The sequence below is a fragment of the Mesocricetus auratus genome, unplaced genomic scaffold (genome assembly GCF_017639785.1).
Source record: "Mesocricetus auratus isolate SY011 unplaced genomic scaffold, BCM_Maur_2.0 Super-Scaffold_100009, whole genome shotgun sequence".
Taxonomy (NCBI): Eukaryota; Metazoa; Chordata; class Mammalia; order Rodentia; family Cricetidae; genus Mesocricetus; species Mesocricetus auratus.
Genome location: NW_024429193.1, coordinates 64517919 through 64536928, shown reverse-complemented (window position 1 = coordinate 64536928; position 19010 = coordinate 64517919). Strand labels below are relative to the sequence as shown.

Sequence of the window (19010 nt, the reverse complement as noted above, 5' to 3'; positions counted from 1 at the left end):
AATTTGCTCTATGTAGAAGAAGATGGTTGAGAGGTAGAGTAGGTGAAGAACTTGTAGAAATGCCAAACAAACATGTCTACAGAAAGAATTTTGAAATACTGTCTTCCAAAGTTGTTATTAAATCTACCTGGGAATCTAGTAAATAAAATCTAGCACGTGCGTCTGACTTAATTTTATATCCCCTGCCTCAGATATCATACTTTTAATTCTCTGTTGCCCCTTCCTAACTTACTCTCAAATGTTTAAATGTGATGGCTTAGTCTAGTATTTTTATTCTGCACCCTAGGAAGTATCCCTGAGGACCACACAGGTGAGGCCCAATAAATAAATTTTGAATGAATGCTTGGGATGTTTGTTCACTTCTCCCCCTTTCCATCATATAATTATCAAGAATATGTTTTATAAAAAGGCTGCTGTACAGTCGTGACACATGCCTTTAATTCCAGCACTCAGGAGGCAGAGTCCGGACCCCTTTGAGTTCAAGTTCAGCCTGGTCTACAGAGTGAGTTCCAGCCAGAACTGTTAATTGTTACACAGAGAAATCCTTTCATCAAAAAACCAATAACTAACTAACTAACTAACTAACCAACCAACCAACAACCAACCAACTAATCAACTAACAAACTAAAAAGGCTGCAGCATACATCCTATAGGAAACAAAGAAAACAGCATCGAAGAGACTGGTTGCCACTCTGGCACCAGCATCTACTTATGGAGAGTAGCAATATTCTCAGAGGTCGATGACTGCTATCAAAGGCAGACAATGTAGGTCAAATCTGAGATTCTCTGGGGGAAAGAAAGATGAGAGAAAAATTTTGTGCTCAGCAGGTTCACAGACAGCCCAGTATTGTTACTCTGAGAGACAGGTATTATTTCTTCATGTTTCTAGAGAAATTTAAATGTATGTAAATAGAAGATTCTGAACACAGGACTTGTTAAAGGGGAAACTTGGACTAGAGTGAAATTTCTTTTGCTTCTCTTCTTCCTTCTAACAAACTTGTAAAGATCTGATGAAAGTAAAAACAAACAAACAAAAATATTCCACCTCACAAAAAAAAACTCAAAATGGTAACTCAAAATGGTAGTGGGTTTATACTGAAAAATAGCAACAAACTAAGGAAGGACAAGTAACACAAAAACATGAGTTAAAGATACAGGATTGTTGTGACACACAAATGGGTATGGTCTCCAGTCAAAAAAGAGCTTTAACAACCAGTTGGAGAATCCCTGAACTTTTCCAGCTGCCAGGATTACTGGAACCAAGAGGGAAGGAAAGGCCTCTGAGTCACAGGAGTCAACCCAGTGATGATAGCCAAGGATGGGATATTTCCTACTTCTCAGAGTCCCTGTCCAGCCATTTATGGATGGATTTGCATTTATGTTAGGAATTTCTTGGACTTGCCCATGATAGGCAGATCTACTTCCCCTTGGGTGAGGCAGGTAGTCCTATAAAGAGAGTCTCAGCACTTGGCTGTAGTATTCTTGGTACTGTAGCACTGGTCTACTCTGGAGAATCTGGTGAGTCTGATTTCTTGAGTTCTTGATAGGGTCTGCCTTTTGGGTATTCTCATGTGAGGAGTTCCACCTAAACACAGTAATCTTGGTAATTCCAAGCTGATCTTGGGATAAATGTGATGTAGATGCAGGTTTAGGAATGGAGGACAATCATGTACTTTACTAGTTTGCTTTTTTGTTTATATGAACTGTAATTTGGTATCTACATGGAAAGACAAGATAATTGAGGAAGTTTTCATTTGAGATGAGAACAAAGCAAAACATGCAGTTTTCTTTTAATCACATCTCGATTGAATCCTTTTCAAAGAATATGTCACAAGCGGTTCAGAGGGACACCTATTCTTTCAACAGCTATCTGTTGTATTGCTCAGTCATTCTACTTGAAATATACTAGCATTAGATGGGTACTGTTTATAAGAATGCTAGGGTTAGGAGGATATTCTAGTCATATAAACACTATTTTCCAGTTCTGTGGAACAGAAGTATATCCTTAGGAATAATGACATAAGATAAAAGAATGGTTGGCTAATGGCATTTAAAAATGTTTAATAGTAGAGGGAACACAGGACATCTTTTTTTTGACTGCAGAATTCATTTTTATTTTCACAAGTTTTCCTATATGAAGTATTAGATATGAGAAATTAGGGTTTTTTCTCACACCTGCAATTTTAGTTTCCCTACCAAATATCAAATTATCTCCATGTCTCTTTTGCTAGAGCATTAGGTGTGTTGCTAGCGCATTTTAGGAAATAGATGTTCTCTTCCCCACATTTCTGCTTATTTTTCCTTTGTTTCAAACTGGTTCTGCTTCATGTATCTTCTCAGCTGATTTCCAGTATGATTAGGTAGTGAGCAGGAATATACACAATGAATTTCTTTACACCCCACTATTGCTGTGTTTGAATGACCATTATTAAAAGTCACTATGACGACCAGGGTTGTGGCTCAGTGGTCCAGCACTTTCCTAGCACAGGTGAGGCCTGACGTTCAACCACTGGTGTTGTCAAAAACAAAGAAACCTGACTTGGGTCTTCAGTTTTCTTGAGAATTCTTAAAAGATCTGGCTAGCTCACTCATTTTTAAAACTGAGTATTTTGTACCACATTATGCTCCTGGGGTTTTTAGTCCCAGTGGTAGTTTTATATATAATTTTTAAATTTAAATTTAAATTAGAAACAAGGTTGCTTCACATGTCAATTCCAGATCCCCCTCCCTTTCTCTCCCCTCCTCCTGTGCCTTCCAACAACCCCTCCAATATCCCCTCATTTCCCCAGGGAGGGTGAGGCCCTCCATGGGGGTGTACATAGTCTGTCATTTCATCCAGGGCAGGGCCTACACCCTGCCCCAAGAGTTCAGGGTGAGAGTGCATCTCTCATTGTTGGATGGGAGTCCAAAGTCCATTTGTATACCCGGGATAAATACTGATCTAATACCCAAGGCTCAATAGATTGCCTAGGCATCCTCACTGACACCCATATTCATGTGGTCTTGATCAGTCCCATGCTAGATTCCCAGGCATCAGTCTGGGATTCAAAAGCTAACCCTTGTCAGGTCAGCTGTTTCTGGGGGTTAAACCAGCTCAGTCCTAATCCCTTTGGTCATCAGTCCTCCCTCTCTGTCACTGGATTTCTTGAGTTCAGCTCAGTACTTAGCCGTGGGAGTCTGCCTCTGCTTCCATCAGCCACTGAATGAAGGTTCTGTTTTCCACACTCTCTGACCATGGCATTGTAGGCTGGCACTCCCCTGGTCTATGTCTAAAAACCATATACGAGAGAGTACATGCCATGTTTCTCTTTTTGTGACTGGGTTACCTCACTCAGGATGGTTTCTTCTAGTGCCATCCATTTGCCTGCAAATTTCAGGATTTCATTGCTTTTTCCCACTGAATAGTACGCCATTGTGTAAATGTACCACATTTTCTCTATCCACTCTTCAGTTGAAGGGCATCTATGTTACTTCCAAGTCCTGGCTATTACAAATAATGCTGCTATGAACATAGTGGAACAGATGTCCTTGTTGTATGAATGGGCATAAAAAGTAGAGGGAACCCAGGACATCTTAAAATGAGAGGGGAAGATTTTCATTTTCAACAGGTACACAAGAAGAGAAGAAAAATTCTGAAGTCCCATAAGCCTAGTTTCATCCTCAGTGGGGATCTCTTGTGAGAACTGTCTTGTAATGTCTTTCAGATCCTGAGACTTCAGCATGATGTCTTACCAACAGCAGCAGTGCAAACAGCCTTGCCAGCCTCCTCCTGTGTGTCCACCCCCAAAGTGCCCAGAGCCTTGTCCTCCTCCAAAGTGCCCTGAGCCTTGTCTTCCTCCACAATGCCCTGAGCCATGCCCCCCTCAGCCATGGCAGCCAAAGTGCCCTCCTGTGCAACCTCCTCCGCCCTGCCAGCCAAAGTGCCCACCCAAGAGCAAGTGAGGGCTTCAGGAGTCACCAGAAGCAGGGGAAATGAAGAAAATCCGTTTCACCTACTTCCATACAAACATCCCCATCTTCTTTTCAAATCCTGTCATGGATGCAGAGGAATATTCTCCACCCTGCCCCTCTACGTGCTTCTGATGACCCCTGATAGAGAAGGCATTCCTGTGAGGCTGTCTTCCTGCTGTTCCCAGGGACCCTGAGAATGGTCCTTCCTCAGTGATTCAGTGTCCCAGATGCTCAGAGGAAGAGCAGCAGCTGTATACCTTTCCTGTGCCCTGGCCTTCCCAGTCTGCTGTCACCTGGGCAGGCAGTTGTCACCGCTGCTTCACTTCCTGAAGAAAGTACCTTTTTGGTGATGGTCTAATAAACACTTTTTCCTTGGAAAAATGCTGTTTAAATATTGTCTTACTATTTTGACTTATTTCTATCCTTTGGTAGAGGAATTTTAAAATTTAATTGTGTGGTGTCTGAATCATATAAAAGATAAATTCAATATTATTTCAAATTCATGTTCTTGACTGCTGATTGAATATTTTTGAAGAGAATTCCTTAGCTTCTTAAAAGTTATGTTTTTAATACAAGATAGAAAACTATGATGTATTGTTCATCTACCTATAATCTATTTAACTTTTGTCTATTATTAACTTGATTCTTTATCAGAAAATAAATCATCACCAGTTGTGTAGTCAGTGTCAGACATCACTGTATGATGTGGTGCCCAGTGGTTGTGTCTGTACTATTAGAAGCAGTTCAACATAATTGTCAACACTGCCACTGTGTGGCTTTCTCACAACTTCTCTTTAAATGTTAATTATAAACAACATTATTCTTTTCCCACTGTGTCCCTTTATTTTCAATTCGCCCCATTTCAAATATACTCCTGAGAAAAAGAGGAGTTGAGGAATGTATGGAGTCTCCTGCATAAAATGACAGCAACCTTTAAGGCTGGATAGAAGAACTGGAGAGAAAAGGGTGTTCAGGGGTCCAATGACCTCTTCCCTGGTTATTCTTCCTAGTTGAGAGTTGAGATCTCACAAAGTCCTGTACATCAGCACTTCTCTCATTCTGCCCTTCTGGAAGCCAGGCTTTACAGAGTAGAATGTTAAAAGGCAGCTGAATCTAAGAGGGGACAAGGATGTTGCTCAAGGAAACCCCATTGATCAAGGTTCTGAAGTCAATAAATGACTGACGTTTCTTTTATCACAGATGAACCTCCAGTTGAGCTTCTGGCACTGACATGACCCTAACAGAGCCTTTGGCAACAACTTATTTTTTAAAATTTATTTTAGAAGCACTCTTATTTACATATTAATCCCCCCATTCCCTTGCCCTCCCATCTTCTCATGCTCCCCAACGATCCTCCAAATCCACCCCACATCCACTCCCCTGGGATAGTGAAGGCCCTCCACGGGGACATCAAAGTATGTCACATCATTTGGGGGAGGCCCCAGGCCCCACTTCTCATATCTGGACTGCAACAATATCCCTCCATAAGGAATGGGCTCCAAAAGTCCTTTGTGATCTAGGAATAAACACTGGCTCTACTGTTAGAGGTCCCATAGACTGACTGCCCTTCTGGCCTCCTAGCTGGCACCCACATTCAGAGGTCTTGGTTCCGTCCAATGCTGGTTCCCCAGCTTTACGAATAGATTCTCCGTACTCTCATTAGGTCGCATCAACTGTTTCTGCAGGTTTCTCCAGCACTGTCTTGGCTTCTTTGCTCATCTCTTCTCCCTCTCAGCAACTGGATTCCAGGAGCATAGCTCAGTGTTTATCTGTGAGTGCCTGTCTCAGCTTCTGTCAGATACTGGATGAAGGCTCTAGGAATGGCAACCAAGGTAGTCTTCAATCTCATTATAGGGGAAGGGCATCAAAGGCAGCCTCTTCACCACTGCCTAGATTCTTAGTTGGGGTCATCCTTGTGAATCCCCTTACATTTCACCTGTGCCAGACCTCTCTCCAAACCTGTACTGAATCCCTCTATCAAGGCATCTCATTTCTTGCCCTCCTCTATTCCTCCACTGTCTCAGCCCTCCTGTTCTCCTCCCCTATCCCTTTCTCCCATTTTTCCCCTTTCCACCTCCTCCCCCCAGGTTCCCAATTTTCTCAGGGGTTCTTGTCCCCGTCGCTTTCTTTGGGGAATCATGTGTTCTTCTCTTGGGGTTCTCCTTGTTTCCTAGCTTCTCTGGCGATGTGGATTGTAGGCTGGCACTCCCATGTCTAAAATCCATATATGTATGTGTACATACCATGATTGTCTTTTTGTGACTGGGTTACCTCGCTCAGGGTGGTTTCTTCTAGTTCCATCCATTTGCCTACAAATTTTAAGTTTCCATTGTTTCTTTCCACTGAGTAGTGCTCCATTGTGTAAATGTACCACATTTTCTCTACTCATTTTTCAGTTGAGGGGCATCTAGGTTGCTTCCAGGTTCTGGCTATTCAAATGTGAATTCTTTGGGTATATGCCCAAGAGAGGAATTGTTGGATCTTGAGGTAGATTGATTCCCATTTTCCTGAGAAACCGCCATACTTATTTCCAAAGTGGTCATACAAGTTAGTACTCCCACCAGCAATGGAGGAGTGCTCCTCTTTCTCCACATCTCCAGCATAGACTGCCATTGGTATTTTTCATTTTAGCCATTCTGACATGAGTGAGATGGTATCTCAGAGTTGTTTTGATTTGCATTTCCCTGATGGTTAAGGATGTTGAGCACTTTCTTAAGTGTCTTTCAGCCATTTTAGATTCCTCTATTGAGGATTCTCTATTTAGTGCTACACCCTACTTTTTAATTGGATTGTTTGATGTTATGGTGGCTAGTTTCTTGAGTTCATTGTATATTTTGGAAATCAGACCTCTGCAAGATGTGGGGTTGGTGAAGATCTTTTCCCATTCTGTGGGCCTCTGTTTTGTCTTGTTTACTGTGTCCTTTGCCTTACAGAAGTTTCTCAGTTTCAGGAGGTCCCATTTATTAATTGTCGATCTCAGTGTCTGTGCTACTGGTGTTTTGTTCAGGAAGCGGTGTCCTGTACCAATCCATTCTAGGGTACGTCCTACTTTCTCATCTAAGAGGTTCAGTGTGGGTGGATTTATTTTGAGGTCTTTGATCCATTTGGACTTAAGTTTTGTGCTTGGTGATAGGTATGGATCTATCTGCATTCTTCTACAAGACAGCATCCAGTTATGCCAGCACCATTTGTTGAAGATGTTTTCTTTTTTCCATTGTATGTCTTTAGCTTATTTGTCAAAAATCATGTGTTCATAGGTGTGTGGGTTAATATCAGGCAACAAATTTTTATAAAGACTCAAAGTTAAATAATTATATATGTGGGTACACAGATGAAGAAAGATCCTTTATCAGTACTAATGTCCCCAAATATAAGCATAGGTTACATAAGTTGGGTTCCAATTTCCATATGTATTGTAGTTTTCAACCACTGAGGTAAGCAGAGAACAGCTTGACACAGCATGGGAAATAGCTCTGTTTCACAAAATTGTCATCAATTCATGGTCTCAAGATTTTCTATAGTTTCTGTTGGAAATTGAATCTGAAATGAAGGACATTTTTTCGTGGGATGACATGTGTGCATCAGATATTTATGTATTGAGGTTCTATCACCCAGAACTGTAGAAAGCAACTGTACATAGAGATGTAGTCTTCAGAGACCAGATTAATGTAGCCTGAGGTTATATAGGCAACCCTAGTCCTGCTGGACTGGTGTCCTCTTGAGAAAGATGAGGCATAGAAAGATACGGAAGTCTCAAAACATAGGCAAAGGGAATATGGCTATCTCTGGGCCATGCTGCAGAAGAGAGCATCTAAAACATGCTCTCACATGTGTGTCCTTCAGAGCTGTGAGAAATAAACCCTGGCTCTTTGAGCTTCTCAGTCTGCAGAGTGTCTTACTGGAGCTCATGCCAGGGGATCCAGCAGAGCTATGGCAGCAGCATGTTCTGAAAAGAGAACTGAAATGCTCACACCCAAGTCCTCAACTCTAATCTGTCCCACCGTGCAAAGTCCGAATGGCTTCTTTCCATTGTTGCTTCAGATGGACAGGGAGGAGCAACGGGCTCAAGCAAAGCAGCACCAGGCTCCCTGGAGGCTCTGTGTCCTGCACTGGCACAAGGCTTTCCTTTCTAGGAGTTAGTGTGCAGACCTCTCTCTGTGCAGGCCCCAGAACACAGGTGTCTTTGTAGTCAGTTATAAAGTTCTTTGTTGCAACTTGGACATTGCTATGGAAGAGAGAGAGGAAGGTTTGTAGGAGCCAGATGGTCAAAGACATAAGGAACAAGACTCACAGAATCAACTAAGCTGTATTTATAGGGACTAACAGAAGCTGAAGTGACAATCACAGAGCATGCATGGGTCCATCCTATGTCCTCTGCATACATGTTATGGTTATGTAGCTTAGTGTTCTTGCTGAACTCCTAACAGTGGGAGTGGGGGCTTTCTCTGTCTCTTCTGCCTGCACTTGGGACTCTTTTCCTCCTATTGGGTTGCTTAGTTTTATGGTATATTGTTATGTCATGTTTGCTTGAAATCCCTGGGGGGCCTGTTCTTTCTGAAGGAGGAGAAGTGGATCTAGGGAGCGGGCAACAGGGTGAAGGGGCTGGGAGGAGTAGAGTCATATACAACTATAGCAGTGTATGTATGAGTTAAGAAAAAAAAAACTCCTTTGGGTACATGTCCAGGAGCCTGAATTATAGGTTACTTCTACTTTCTACCTTTTGAGGAATTTTCACAATGGTTTTCAAAGTGATTGCACCAGATTGCACAACCACCAACAACAAATAATGGTTCTTTTATTCCTGTCCTTACTAGCATTTTTTACCACTGATGTTTTGATAGTCACTCTGACATGGAATCTCAGAGTAATTTTAATTTTCATTTCCCATATGATTCAGGATGCTGAGCCCTGATTAAAATGTTTGCAAGGACCTGCTCTTTCTTTCTTTAAAAATTTTTAGCCTTTAGCTTGTTTATTGACTTGGTTGTTTTGCTTTATCATTAATATTTGATTTTAATTTCCTTTATAAATTATGTTTTTTAATTGTAAGAGAATTACAACACTTCACATAACCCTTTATTACTCTAGACATCCCCAGCAGCAATCCCTAGAATACTTTCTATGTCTGCCCCACTCTGAAATTAATAATTTCCTTTTAATTATCCTTGTTGTGTGCATATGTGTATGTGTGTGTATGTTTATATGTGTATGTTTGTGCGTGTGTGTGATGTGTGCAAATTACATATTAATACAACTGTTGAGTCATTTTTCTTGTTATTATGTATATGGTTTCAAGACTGACAACTGCACTGGACAATAAGTAAGAGGGCTCATCCCTGGGAGAGGCTAATTTTCCTCCTCCCCAGGAGTCATTATTTGGCTGTAGTTCTTGGTCTCAGATGGAATCCCACGAATATCCCCCATTTCTCTTTAATATGTCATTGGTATTCAGTTGTTCAGTCTAGTTTACTGCAGACTTCCTGGTATTCTGGCTGTGACAATCTTTCAGCCACCTCTTCAATGATGTTTCCTGGGCTGCAGATGCAGGAGTTACACTGCATTGATTGATGTCGGGTTCTGCACATTCTGTTCATCTCTGGCTTGTGTCCCATTGTGGTTTTCTGTGGGTTTTATTGATGATAGGTGTTAGCCACATTTATCTGTGGGTGTATGGATGAAATCTCTTATGTAGTTAAGATGTATGCTTGTCTAGCAAAGTGATAGGGGTAAAATCATTTTGGGTAGATTTTTTTTCTTTAGTAAAATTACATCAGTAGTCCTGGACTGGGCAGGTTTACAATATCAGCCGTGAATTAATTCTTGTTGAGTGAGAACTAAATACATTTAGACAATTGTTTTGTGCTCCAAACATGTGAATGCCGCTGATTGCATCTTTATGCATATCCATCTATGCTGGTGAATTTTGGGATTCACAGATGGTGCAGGTGTGTAGGACTCTTCAATTGGCAGGCTGCATAGTATTTCCTGGAATCCTGAAATCCAGACAGTAGGAAAGAGGATTTCAGTTCAGAGACACCTGGAGGCATATGATACACACACACACACACACACACACACACACACACACACACACACACACACACACACACACACACACAGTGTATATATACTATATACTGTACAAACTGTTACCATTCCTTGAGGTTTTATAAAAATCCTCAGTTGTTGTTTGGCCCTTGTCCCTCCTTCTCTATTCCACAGTCAGCGATATTTCTCTATTAGATCATTAATTATGTGTCTCTGTATATGTCTCTGAGTGCTCTCAGGCGTGGGAGTGAAGTTTCTCTGGTTGTCAGAAGAGGGTGCCAAATTCCTGTGATGGAGACTAAGCAAGTTGCCAACTAGTAGATGCACATGCTGGGAGGTAAACCTGGGTGCCTACGTGAGCAGTTAAAGGCTCTTAACCACTCAGCCATCTCTCCAGGCACTTGAGTGTTTCTTTGTGGTTGTTTTTGCTGTCCTCTGTGTATTTTAGACATTAATCTCTCATTGGATGTTGTAGGCCTATCTAATAATACATTCCTTTTGCTATGTGTTCTGGTAGGTTCATTTCTAGGAACTTAAAGTTTTATCCTTTCTTTTGATCTTTTAAGCATTTAAAAGAGAATTGTTAATCCCCATGTGTTTGTATAATTTTAAATTCCTCTTCCTGCATCTTTCTATTTTTTTCCATTATGGAATGATAAAACACTGAAAATATTATTTTTTTATGTTTGTTAAGTTTTGATCCATGTCCTAAAATATTATGCATCTTAGGGAATTTATATGAGCTCCTGGGAAGGTCATGCATCTTACAGTTGTTGCAAACCCTATTCTGTAGATGCATATAACATAAATGAGATCTATTACACAGTTGAATTCTGAATGGTTTTTGTTGTTGCTCCTTTGTGTTTTTGTCTGGAAGATTATCTCTGGGTGACAGTGGGATATACAAGAGACTTATACTTCTACTTGGGTGAATGTCTCTCTTCATGTCTAGCAATGTTCATTTAATGAAATTTACATGAACCAACATCCAGAAGATATATTCACAACTGCACCCTCTCTATAGATTTTTTTACTTTGTTTACTAGCAGTGGCACTCCTTATCTGCTCTGTGTTTGACTTTAGGGTTTCTGTTGCTGATATTGGTTGCCTACTCAGGGATGTCTTCTGGTTCCATCTGATTATTATTTCTTTCACTCTCACTTCTATCTGTATATATCATTATGTCTAAAGGTCTTTTTACAAATACCAAAATATACATATGAAACCTTTCAATTGATGTTTTCCTTTCACTTTTTGAGTATAATTTTTTCATATTAAACATAATGAGACATAACATAATGCACGCAAATATTGCTGAACATTCAAACCAAGTTCAATATATTTCTCACAAAAATAATTTCTATATTTTATGGTTAAAATTTCTATATTTTATGTCTTGTAGATTTTTACAATGGAAATTACATCATGGAACTTATTTTTACATTCAACTGTAGTTTATCTCCTGCCATAAAAATTCTGAACTGTTTGAGTTCTTGTTCTAGCTTCCTTCATGGTTGAACTACAATGTAGAAGTGTAAGACAAATGAATCCTTTTCTCCCCAAGATGCTTTTTGATCATGGTGTTTCACCATAGCAATAGTTCCCTATCAAAGACAACTATCTCAGTAAGCAGTTTCATGGTCATCTTTCTTCAGAGGTGATTCTAAATATGTACCCCAGATATGTCATTAGACATGGTATACAAATGAGTTTATGTATCATAAAACACCAATAAACTGAGACAGAACACATAGGGTTTGTAAAGTAGGATATAGGAGTGTTTTAATAGAGAAAAGAAATATTGTCTTCAGTCAAGAAAGAGAACTCAGACAACCAGGTAGGGCTCACTGAAACTGAAAAGACAGGAGGGCCCACTGAGTCACAGCACTCTATAGTGATGATGTCCAGGAAGAGGATATTTCCTGTATCCTATTTGTAGAGTCCCAGTCAAGCCAGGCATGTGTGAATTTGCATTTTTGTTGAGAAATTCTTGGACCTGCCCACTGACAAGCAGCTGTACTTCCACTGGGCAGGGAAGCCAGTCATATAAAGAGGTCCTTGGATATATGATTGCAGACTCCTGGTACTCAAGTCCTGGACTACTTTGGAGAGCCTGGTAAGTGTCATTGCTTGAGTTAGTCTGTCTATATTATCTTCTTATGGGTTGTAGTCCCTTTGAGGGACTAATTGTGGTGGCATTTCTTTTTATCTTTTATTTATTTGAACACAGTTTATTTATCCTTCATATGCATCTTTTGGTGTCATTTTCAGAGCCCTCTATCTTAGCAGGTATTAGTGCCTGGGACTTTCCTGAGCTGTCCTTTACCCTAAACCTCAGATAACATGCTGGGTTGTCCCAAGTGACAAAGGAGACAGGGTTGGGTTCTCAGATAGCTCAGTGAACCAGAATCTGAAACTGTCTCAAAGATGTTTTTGTGTGAAAACAGCCTTATTTGTTTCACTGGAACAAAACAGGTATGAAAAAAGTGCATTTACAAAGGCTAGTGCCACAGATTGGTGATAGGAAATGGAAAAGCCATGATGTTTTAAAACAGGAGTTGGGGAATATGTGCATGAGTGGAGTGAGAAATGGATCTGATATTCCAAGTCTCCACCAGTTTTCTCTGTGTGGATAACCCCTGAGCACTCTCTTGTAACATCTTTCAGATCCTCTGACTTCAGCACGATGTCTTACCAACAGCAGCAGTGCAAGCAGCCCTGCCAGCCTCCTCCTGTGTGCCCACCCCCAAAGTTCCCAGAGCCTTGTCCTCCTCCAAATTGTCCAGAGCCTTGTCCTCCTCCAAAGTGCCCTGAACCTTGTCCTCCTCCACAATGCCCTGAGCCTTGTCCTCCTCCACAATGCCCTGAGCCCTGCCTTCCTCAGACATGCCAGCAGAAATGTCCTCCTGTGCAACCTCCTCCTCCCTGCCATCAGAAGTGTCCACCCAAGAGCAAGTGAGTGCTTCAACAGTTATGAGGACAAGGAGAAGGAAATCCACCCTCCCTACTTCCATAGAAACAATTCCGTCTTCCCTTCAAAGCATGTCATGGATGTAGAAGAATCTTCTCCACGCTTCACCTCCATGTGTCTCTGGTCACCTGATGGGGAAGGCATTCCCCTGAGCTTGTGCTGCTGTTAAGGGGCTGCTGAGAATGATCCTTCCTCACTGCTTCAGAGTCCCAGATGCTCAGAGTGAAGAGCAGCGGCTTTCCACTCTGTGCACTCAGAGAATGTTCCCAAAACTCTCAGTCACCTTGTCTGGGTTGTTTCCACTGTGCTTTCATCTCCTGAATAAAGTACAATCTGGTTGATAGTATTCATGAATTCTTATTTCCATAAAATTCACTCTATTACCTTCCTGACATGCCCCTTTCCTTTGTTTTTATTCTTGGATCTCCAGGTCATTCTGCTGTAATCAGGTTTTAACTGAAGTTTCGGGCATAACAAAGATTACTTAGTGTTTGTTTGCTTGAGGGACACATTTTGTTCTGCATATCTACAACCTCTCCTCTAGCAGATGTAATATTCAGATATTCATGTGACACTTATGGACATTGCTTCTCCTTAATATCCATGTATTTTTCTCTTGTCCCCTTCTTCTGACACAATAACTACACATCTACATCAACCTACCTTTGGAATGTTTTTCTCCTTCAAGATTTGGAACATCCATGTCAAACATAATTAATAGGGTGTTTTTCATAACATGATGATACCCAGTATCAGGCATTTGTGTGGAATGGACATGATATTCTTATTCTTTATGACTGATTATTACTTCAGTACACAATTAGCACATTTCCTTTTTAGTTGTTGTTAGCGGATTCTTCTTTTTTATTTTTCTTTTAAATTATCTATTCATCTCACATATCAAGTACAGATCTCCTCCCTTTCCACCTCCCACTCTTTCACATCTCCCTCCAACTTCACCCCCATCCACTCCTCAGAGTGTGCAGGGGCTCACTTGGGACTCCACGAAATATGACGCATCAAGTTGAGGCCAGACCAAGTCCCCACTGCATCAAGCGTGAGCAAGGCATCCCACCAGTTCATGCATCGGGGACAGATCCTGGCTCCACTGCCAGGAGCCCCATAACAGACCAAGCCACACAACTGTCACCCACATGTAGAGTTCCTAGTTTAGTCCTTGCAGGCTCCCCAGATGTCTGTCCAGAGTCCATGAGCTCCCAGGAGCTGGGGTCAGCTGTCTCTATGGTTTTTTCCATCATGATCCTGACCTCCCTGACTCATACAATCCCTCCTCCCTTTCTTCGATGGGACTCTCTGAGTTCAGTCCTGTTCTTGGTTATGGCTTTCTTCATCTGCTTCTCTTAGTCACTGAATGAAGGTTCTATGATGATAATTAGGGTAGTCACCAATCTGACTATAGGAGAAGGCCAGTTCTGGCACCATGTCCACTATTGCTGGGAGAGTCTTAACTGGGATCATCCTTGGGGATTCCTAGAAATTTTCATAGCATTAGTTTTCTCCCCAACCCCATAATAGCTCCTTCCATCAAGACATCCCTTTTATTCACTGGTTAGCAGCTAGACTGATTATTTAACTTGTATTATGGAGTAGTTCTGAAATATAGATGCATGTGCAGGCATCTCTATTGTGTGCTGTGTCTGACTTCTTTTTACATGATCCCAAGTGATGCTGCTGAGTCACATCGGAGGAAACCCCACACTGATTTCCATATTTGATGGGTTATTCTGCTGTCTCACTGTCTGAGAGTTTCTGCTCCTTTCCTCTATTCCCCTGCCAGTACTTGTTGTTATTATTTTGAGGGTACTCATCCTTACATGAGTAGAATGGTCTTTTGGTGTAGGTTTGTTTTTCAGTTCTCTAATGGCTAAAGATGGTGAACATTTTCTTGTTACTGTTACTTGTGAAACCTTCAAAATATGCCAAAGTCTTGCCTTTGGTCATAATTGAAATAATGCATGCCATCTGATTGGCACAATCTGAGCCACCTGATTAGTACTTAGGCAGTGATATATTCAAAAGCTGCTGATCTATATAATTTCCACCATCCTCACTACCAATCCCATGTCAACAGCAACATCTCCATCATCATCACCAATACCACCCTCAGTCTCACATTCAGCACAAGCTATCATACCAGTTAGCACTGCCTGCCTTCACTATCATTGATAACCTTGCCTTTCCTTCTCTTCCCTCCCAGCCTTCATTAATTTTCCATTTGCATCTCCTTGTCTCCGACTTCTCCAGTCTGTGTAGTCTAATTACTCTAGACAATAGGGCCGACGCTGAGGTTTGGTCAGTATAGCAAAGATCACGTCATATAAAAACTGACACTCCTTCCTCAGAAGCTATCAAATGCCCTTCGTCCCTCAGCTAGTGGTAGAATTTCATACTTCCCTTCTTTTGTATTATGAGGTTGGTCTGGCTTAGGATTTCTCATGGCTATTGGATGTTGTGTGAATAGTTGAGTTCAAATGTTTAATGGTCTGGTTACGTGAATAGTTATTTTCTACCTCTTCTGTGAGGTAATGCTAAGCACAGGAGTACACTATTTTTTTGCAAAACTTTTCAGTTCTGTAGACTCTATGTTAAATCTGGTTTAAGGAGAATCTTCTCAGGTGAGGAATGAGGGTTATAGTTATATGTGCATAGCAATGTCACTAGGAATTGCTGGGTTGATTTGTCCATTTAGCAGAATAATAATACTGATTGGATTATCCCCCAGGGCCTACTTATATCCCATCTCGCTACAGATTCTCTCCCTTTCACTAGTGCTAGCTATTCACTTTGGCTCATGGAGAAGGACCTCAATCAAAAAAGAAAGTAGTTGGTAGCTCTCATACATTTATGTCACTTTTGTTCCAGTGGGCATTTTTTGTCAAGCCAGTTATTGTTGTAGCTTGCAGAGCTCAGAAGTGGGTGACTCTTCAACAGCATATATAGCACCTTCCCATATCATGAGGACTGCCCAGTAGGGAGGAAGCGTCTGGATTTGCACCTCCAAGTTTTCGCCATGTTCTCTGACTTAAGCTAAGCATTGATGGCTACAGAAATAGGGTTTTTACCATGAAGTTCTACAGGGTAGACAATTTATATGAAATAGTCTGTAAGGTAGTGAAATTAGTCGATGGGACCACACTAGCTATCAACAAAATAGAGTTAAGGTGCAAGATGAGTTAACTACTTGAGGTATTGCACCCCCATACATTTTAAGGTGCCATTATGAAGACATTTTGCATTTGTATATATATATATTTATTTTATTAAAATAAATTATATTTTAGAAACATGCATGCATGCTTTACATGTCATACCAGCTCACTCTCCCACCCCTCCTCCCTTGTATCTCTACCAGCCCTCCCCTAGCCCCACACCGAATCCCCACATCATTCCTTAGGGAGGATGAGGCCCCCCTTGTGGGTATCTCCAGAGTCTGTTATTTCATCCAGAACAGGGCTTAGGACCTTCCCAATGTGTCCAGAATGATAGAGCATCCCTCCATGTGGAGTGGGCTCCCAAAGTTCATTTGTATGTCATATTGAACACTAATCTACTACCCAAGGCCCCAGAGATTTCTGAGGCCTCCTCACTGACACTGCATTCATGGAGTCTGGATCAGTCTCCTGTTGGCCTCTCAGCCATCAGTCTGGGGTTCAAGGGCTCCCCCTTGTCTGGTCAGTTGTCTTTGTGGGTTTCACCAGCACGGTCTTGATGCCTTTGCTCATCACTCCTCCAACTCTGTCACTGGGTTCCAGGAATTCAGTTCAGTGTTTAGCTGTGGGTATCTGTCTCTGCTTCCATCAGTCACTGGATGAAGGTTCTTGGATGGCATTAAGGTAGTCATCAACCTTATCATCAGGGAGGGGCTATTAATGTAGTCTCTCTGCTATTGCTTAGTTTACCACTTGGTGTTATCCTTTAGATCTCTGGAAATCTCACTAGTGTCAGTTCTCTCCTCAAACGTATAATGACTCCATCTATTACAGTGTCTTTCATCCTGCCCTCCTCTATTCTTACTTTGATTAAACCTTCCTGCTCCCCATGCCTTCTTTTCCCCTCCTCTTACTCCCTCTCTTTTTGCTGGTTCCCTCTCCCCTCCCCAGATGTTCCTAATCTGCTCAGGAGATCTTGCCTCATTTTACTTCCCTTGGATTTCATGCATATCTCTTGGGAAACTTCCTGATTCCCAGACTCACTGGCACTGGGATTGTAGGTTGACAATCCCCTGATCCATGTCTAAAATACACATATGAGTGAGTACATACCATGTTTGTCTTTTTTGTGACTGGGTTACCTCACTCAGGATGGTTTCTTCTAGTGCCATCCATTTGCCTGCAAATTTCAAGATTCCATTTTTTCAACTGAGTAGTACTCCATTGTGTAAATGTACCACATTTTCTTTATCCACTCTTCCATTGTAGGGCATCTAGGTTTATTTCAGGATCTAGATATTACATATAAAGCTGCTATCCTGGGTTTTTTGTTTTTCCATATAAAGTTGAGAATTGTTCTTTCAAGGTCTGTGAAGAATTGTGCTGGGATTTTGATGGGGATTGCATTGAGTCTGTAGATTGCTTTTGACAGGATTTTCATTTTTACTACATTGATTCTACCTATCCAAGAGTATGGGAGATCTTTCCCTTTTCTGGTGTCTAATTTCTTACTTTAAAGACTCAAAGTTCTTGTGATACAGGTCTTTCACTTGTTTGGTTAGCATTACCCTAAGGTATTTTATGTTGTTTGTGGCAATTGTAAAGGGTGATGTTCCTCTGATTTCTTTCTCAACCCTTTTATTGTCTGTATATAGTAGGGCTACTGATTTTCTTGAGTTGATCTTGTAGCCTGCTATTTTGCTGAAGGTGTTTATCAGCTGTAAGAGTTCTCTGGTAGAATTTTTTTGGGTCACTTATAGATACTATCATATCATCTGCTAATAGTGAAAGTTTTGCCTCTTCCTTTCCAATTTGTATCCCCTTGATCTCCTTTTGTTGTCTTATTGCTCTAGCTAGAACTTGAAGTACAATATTGAAGAGGTATGGGGAGAGTGGACAGCCTTGTCTTGTTCCTGATTTTAGAGGAATTACCTTGAGTTTCTCTCCATTCAGTTTGATGTTGGCTGTTGGTTTGCTGTATATAGTCTTTATTATGTTTAGGTATGTTCCTGTTATCCCAGATCACTCCAAGACCTTTATCATGAAGTGGTGTTGGATTTTGTCAAAGGCTTTTTCAGCATCTAGTGAGATGATCATGTGATTTTTGTTTCTCAGGTTGTTTATATAGTGGATTACATTGATGGATTTTCATATGTTGAACCATCCCTGCATTCTTGGAATTAAGCCTACTTGATCATGGTGGATGAGTTTTCTGATGTGTTCTTGGATCTGATTTGCCAGTATTTTATTGAGTATTTTTGCATCAATGTTCATGAGGTATATTGGTCTGAAGTTCTCTTTCTTAGTTCTGCCTTTGTGTGGCTTGGGTATCAATGTTATGGAAGCCTGGTAAAAAGAATTTGGCAAAGACCCTTTTGCTTCTATTGCATGGAATACTTTGAGGAGAATTGATATAACCTGTTCTTTGAATTTCTGGTAAAATTCTGCACTGAAGCCATCTGGCCCCGGGCTTTTTTTTTGTTTGGGAGACTTTGATAACTGATTCTATTTCCTTAGGTATTATAGGTTTATGTAAATTGCTTATGTGTTTTTGATTTAATTTTGGTAAGTGATATCTATCCAGAAAATTGTCCATTTACTTTAAATTTTCAAATTTTGTGGAGTATAACTTTTCAAAATATGACCTCATGATTCTCTGGATTTCCTCACTGTCCATTGTTATGTCTCCCTTTTCATTTTTAATTTTGTTAATTTTCATACTCACACTCTGTTGTTTGGTAAGTTTGGATAAAGCTTTGTTTATCTTGTTGATTTTCTCAAAGAAGCAACTCTTTGTTACATTGATTCTTTGTATCGTTTTCCTAGTTTCTACTTTATTGATTTCAGCCCTCAATGTAATTATTTCCTTG

The 19010-nt window shown here is 40.8% G+C and overlaps 1 protein-coding gene across 1 annotated transcript; it reads left to right on the top strand.

Annotated features, from left to right (window-relative positions):
- Positions 1 to 1490: 1490 nt before the first annotated feature.
- On the top strand, positions 1491 to 4294 carry LOC101832478 (small proline-rich protein 2E). The gene is made up of 2 exons (XM_021232996.2): positions 1491 to 1518; positions 3705 to 4294. Exon 2 carries the CDS (start codon positions 3721 to 3723, stop codon positions 3940 to 3942), a length of 222 nt encoding a protein of 73 aa, XP_021088655.1. The 5' UTR covers positions 1491 to 1518; positions 3705 to 3720; the 3' UTR covers positions 3943 to 4294.
- The last annotated feature ends 14716 nt before the right edge of the window (positions 4295 to 19010 follow it).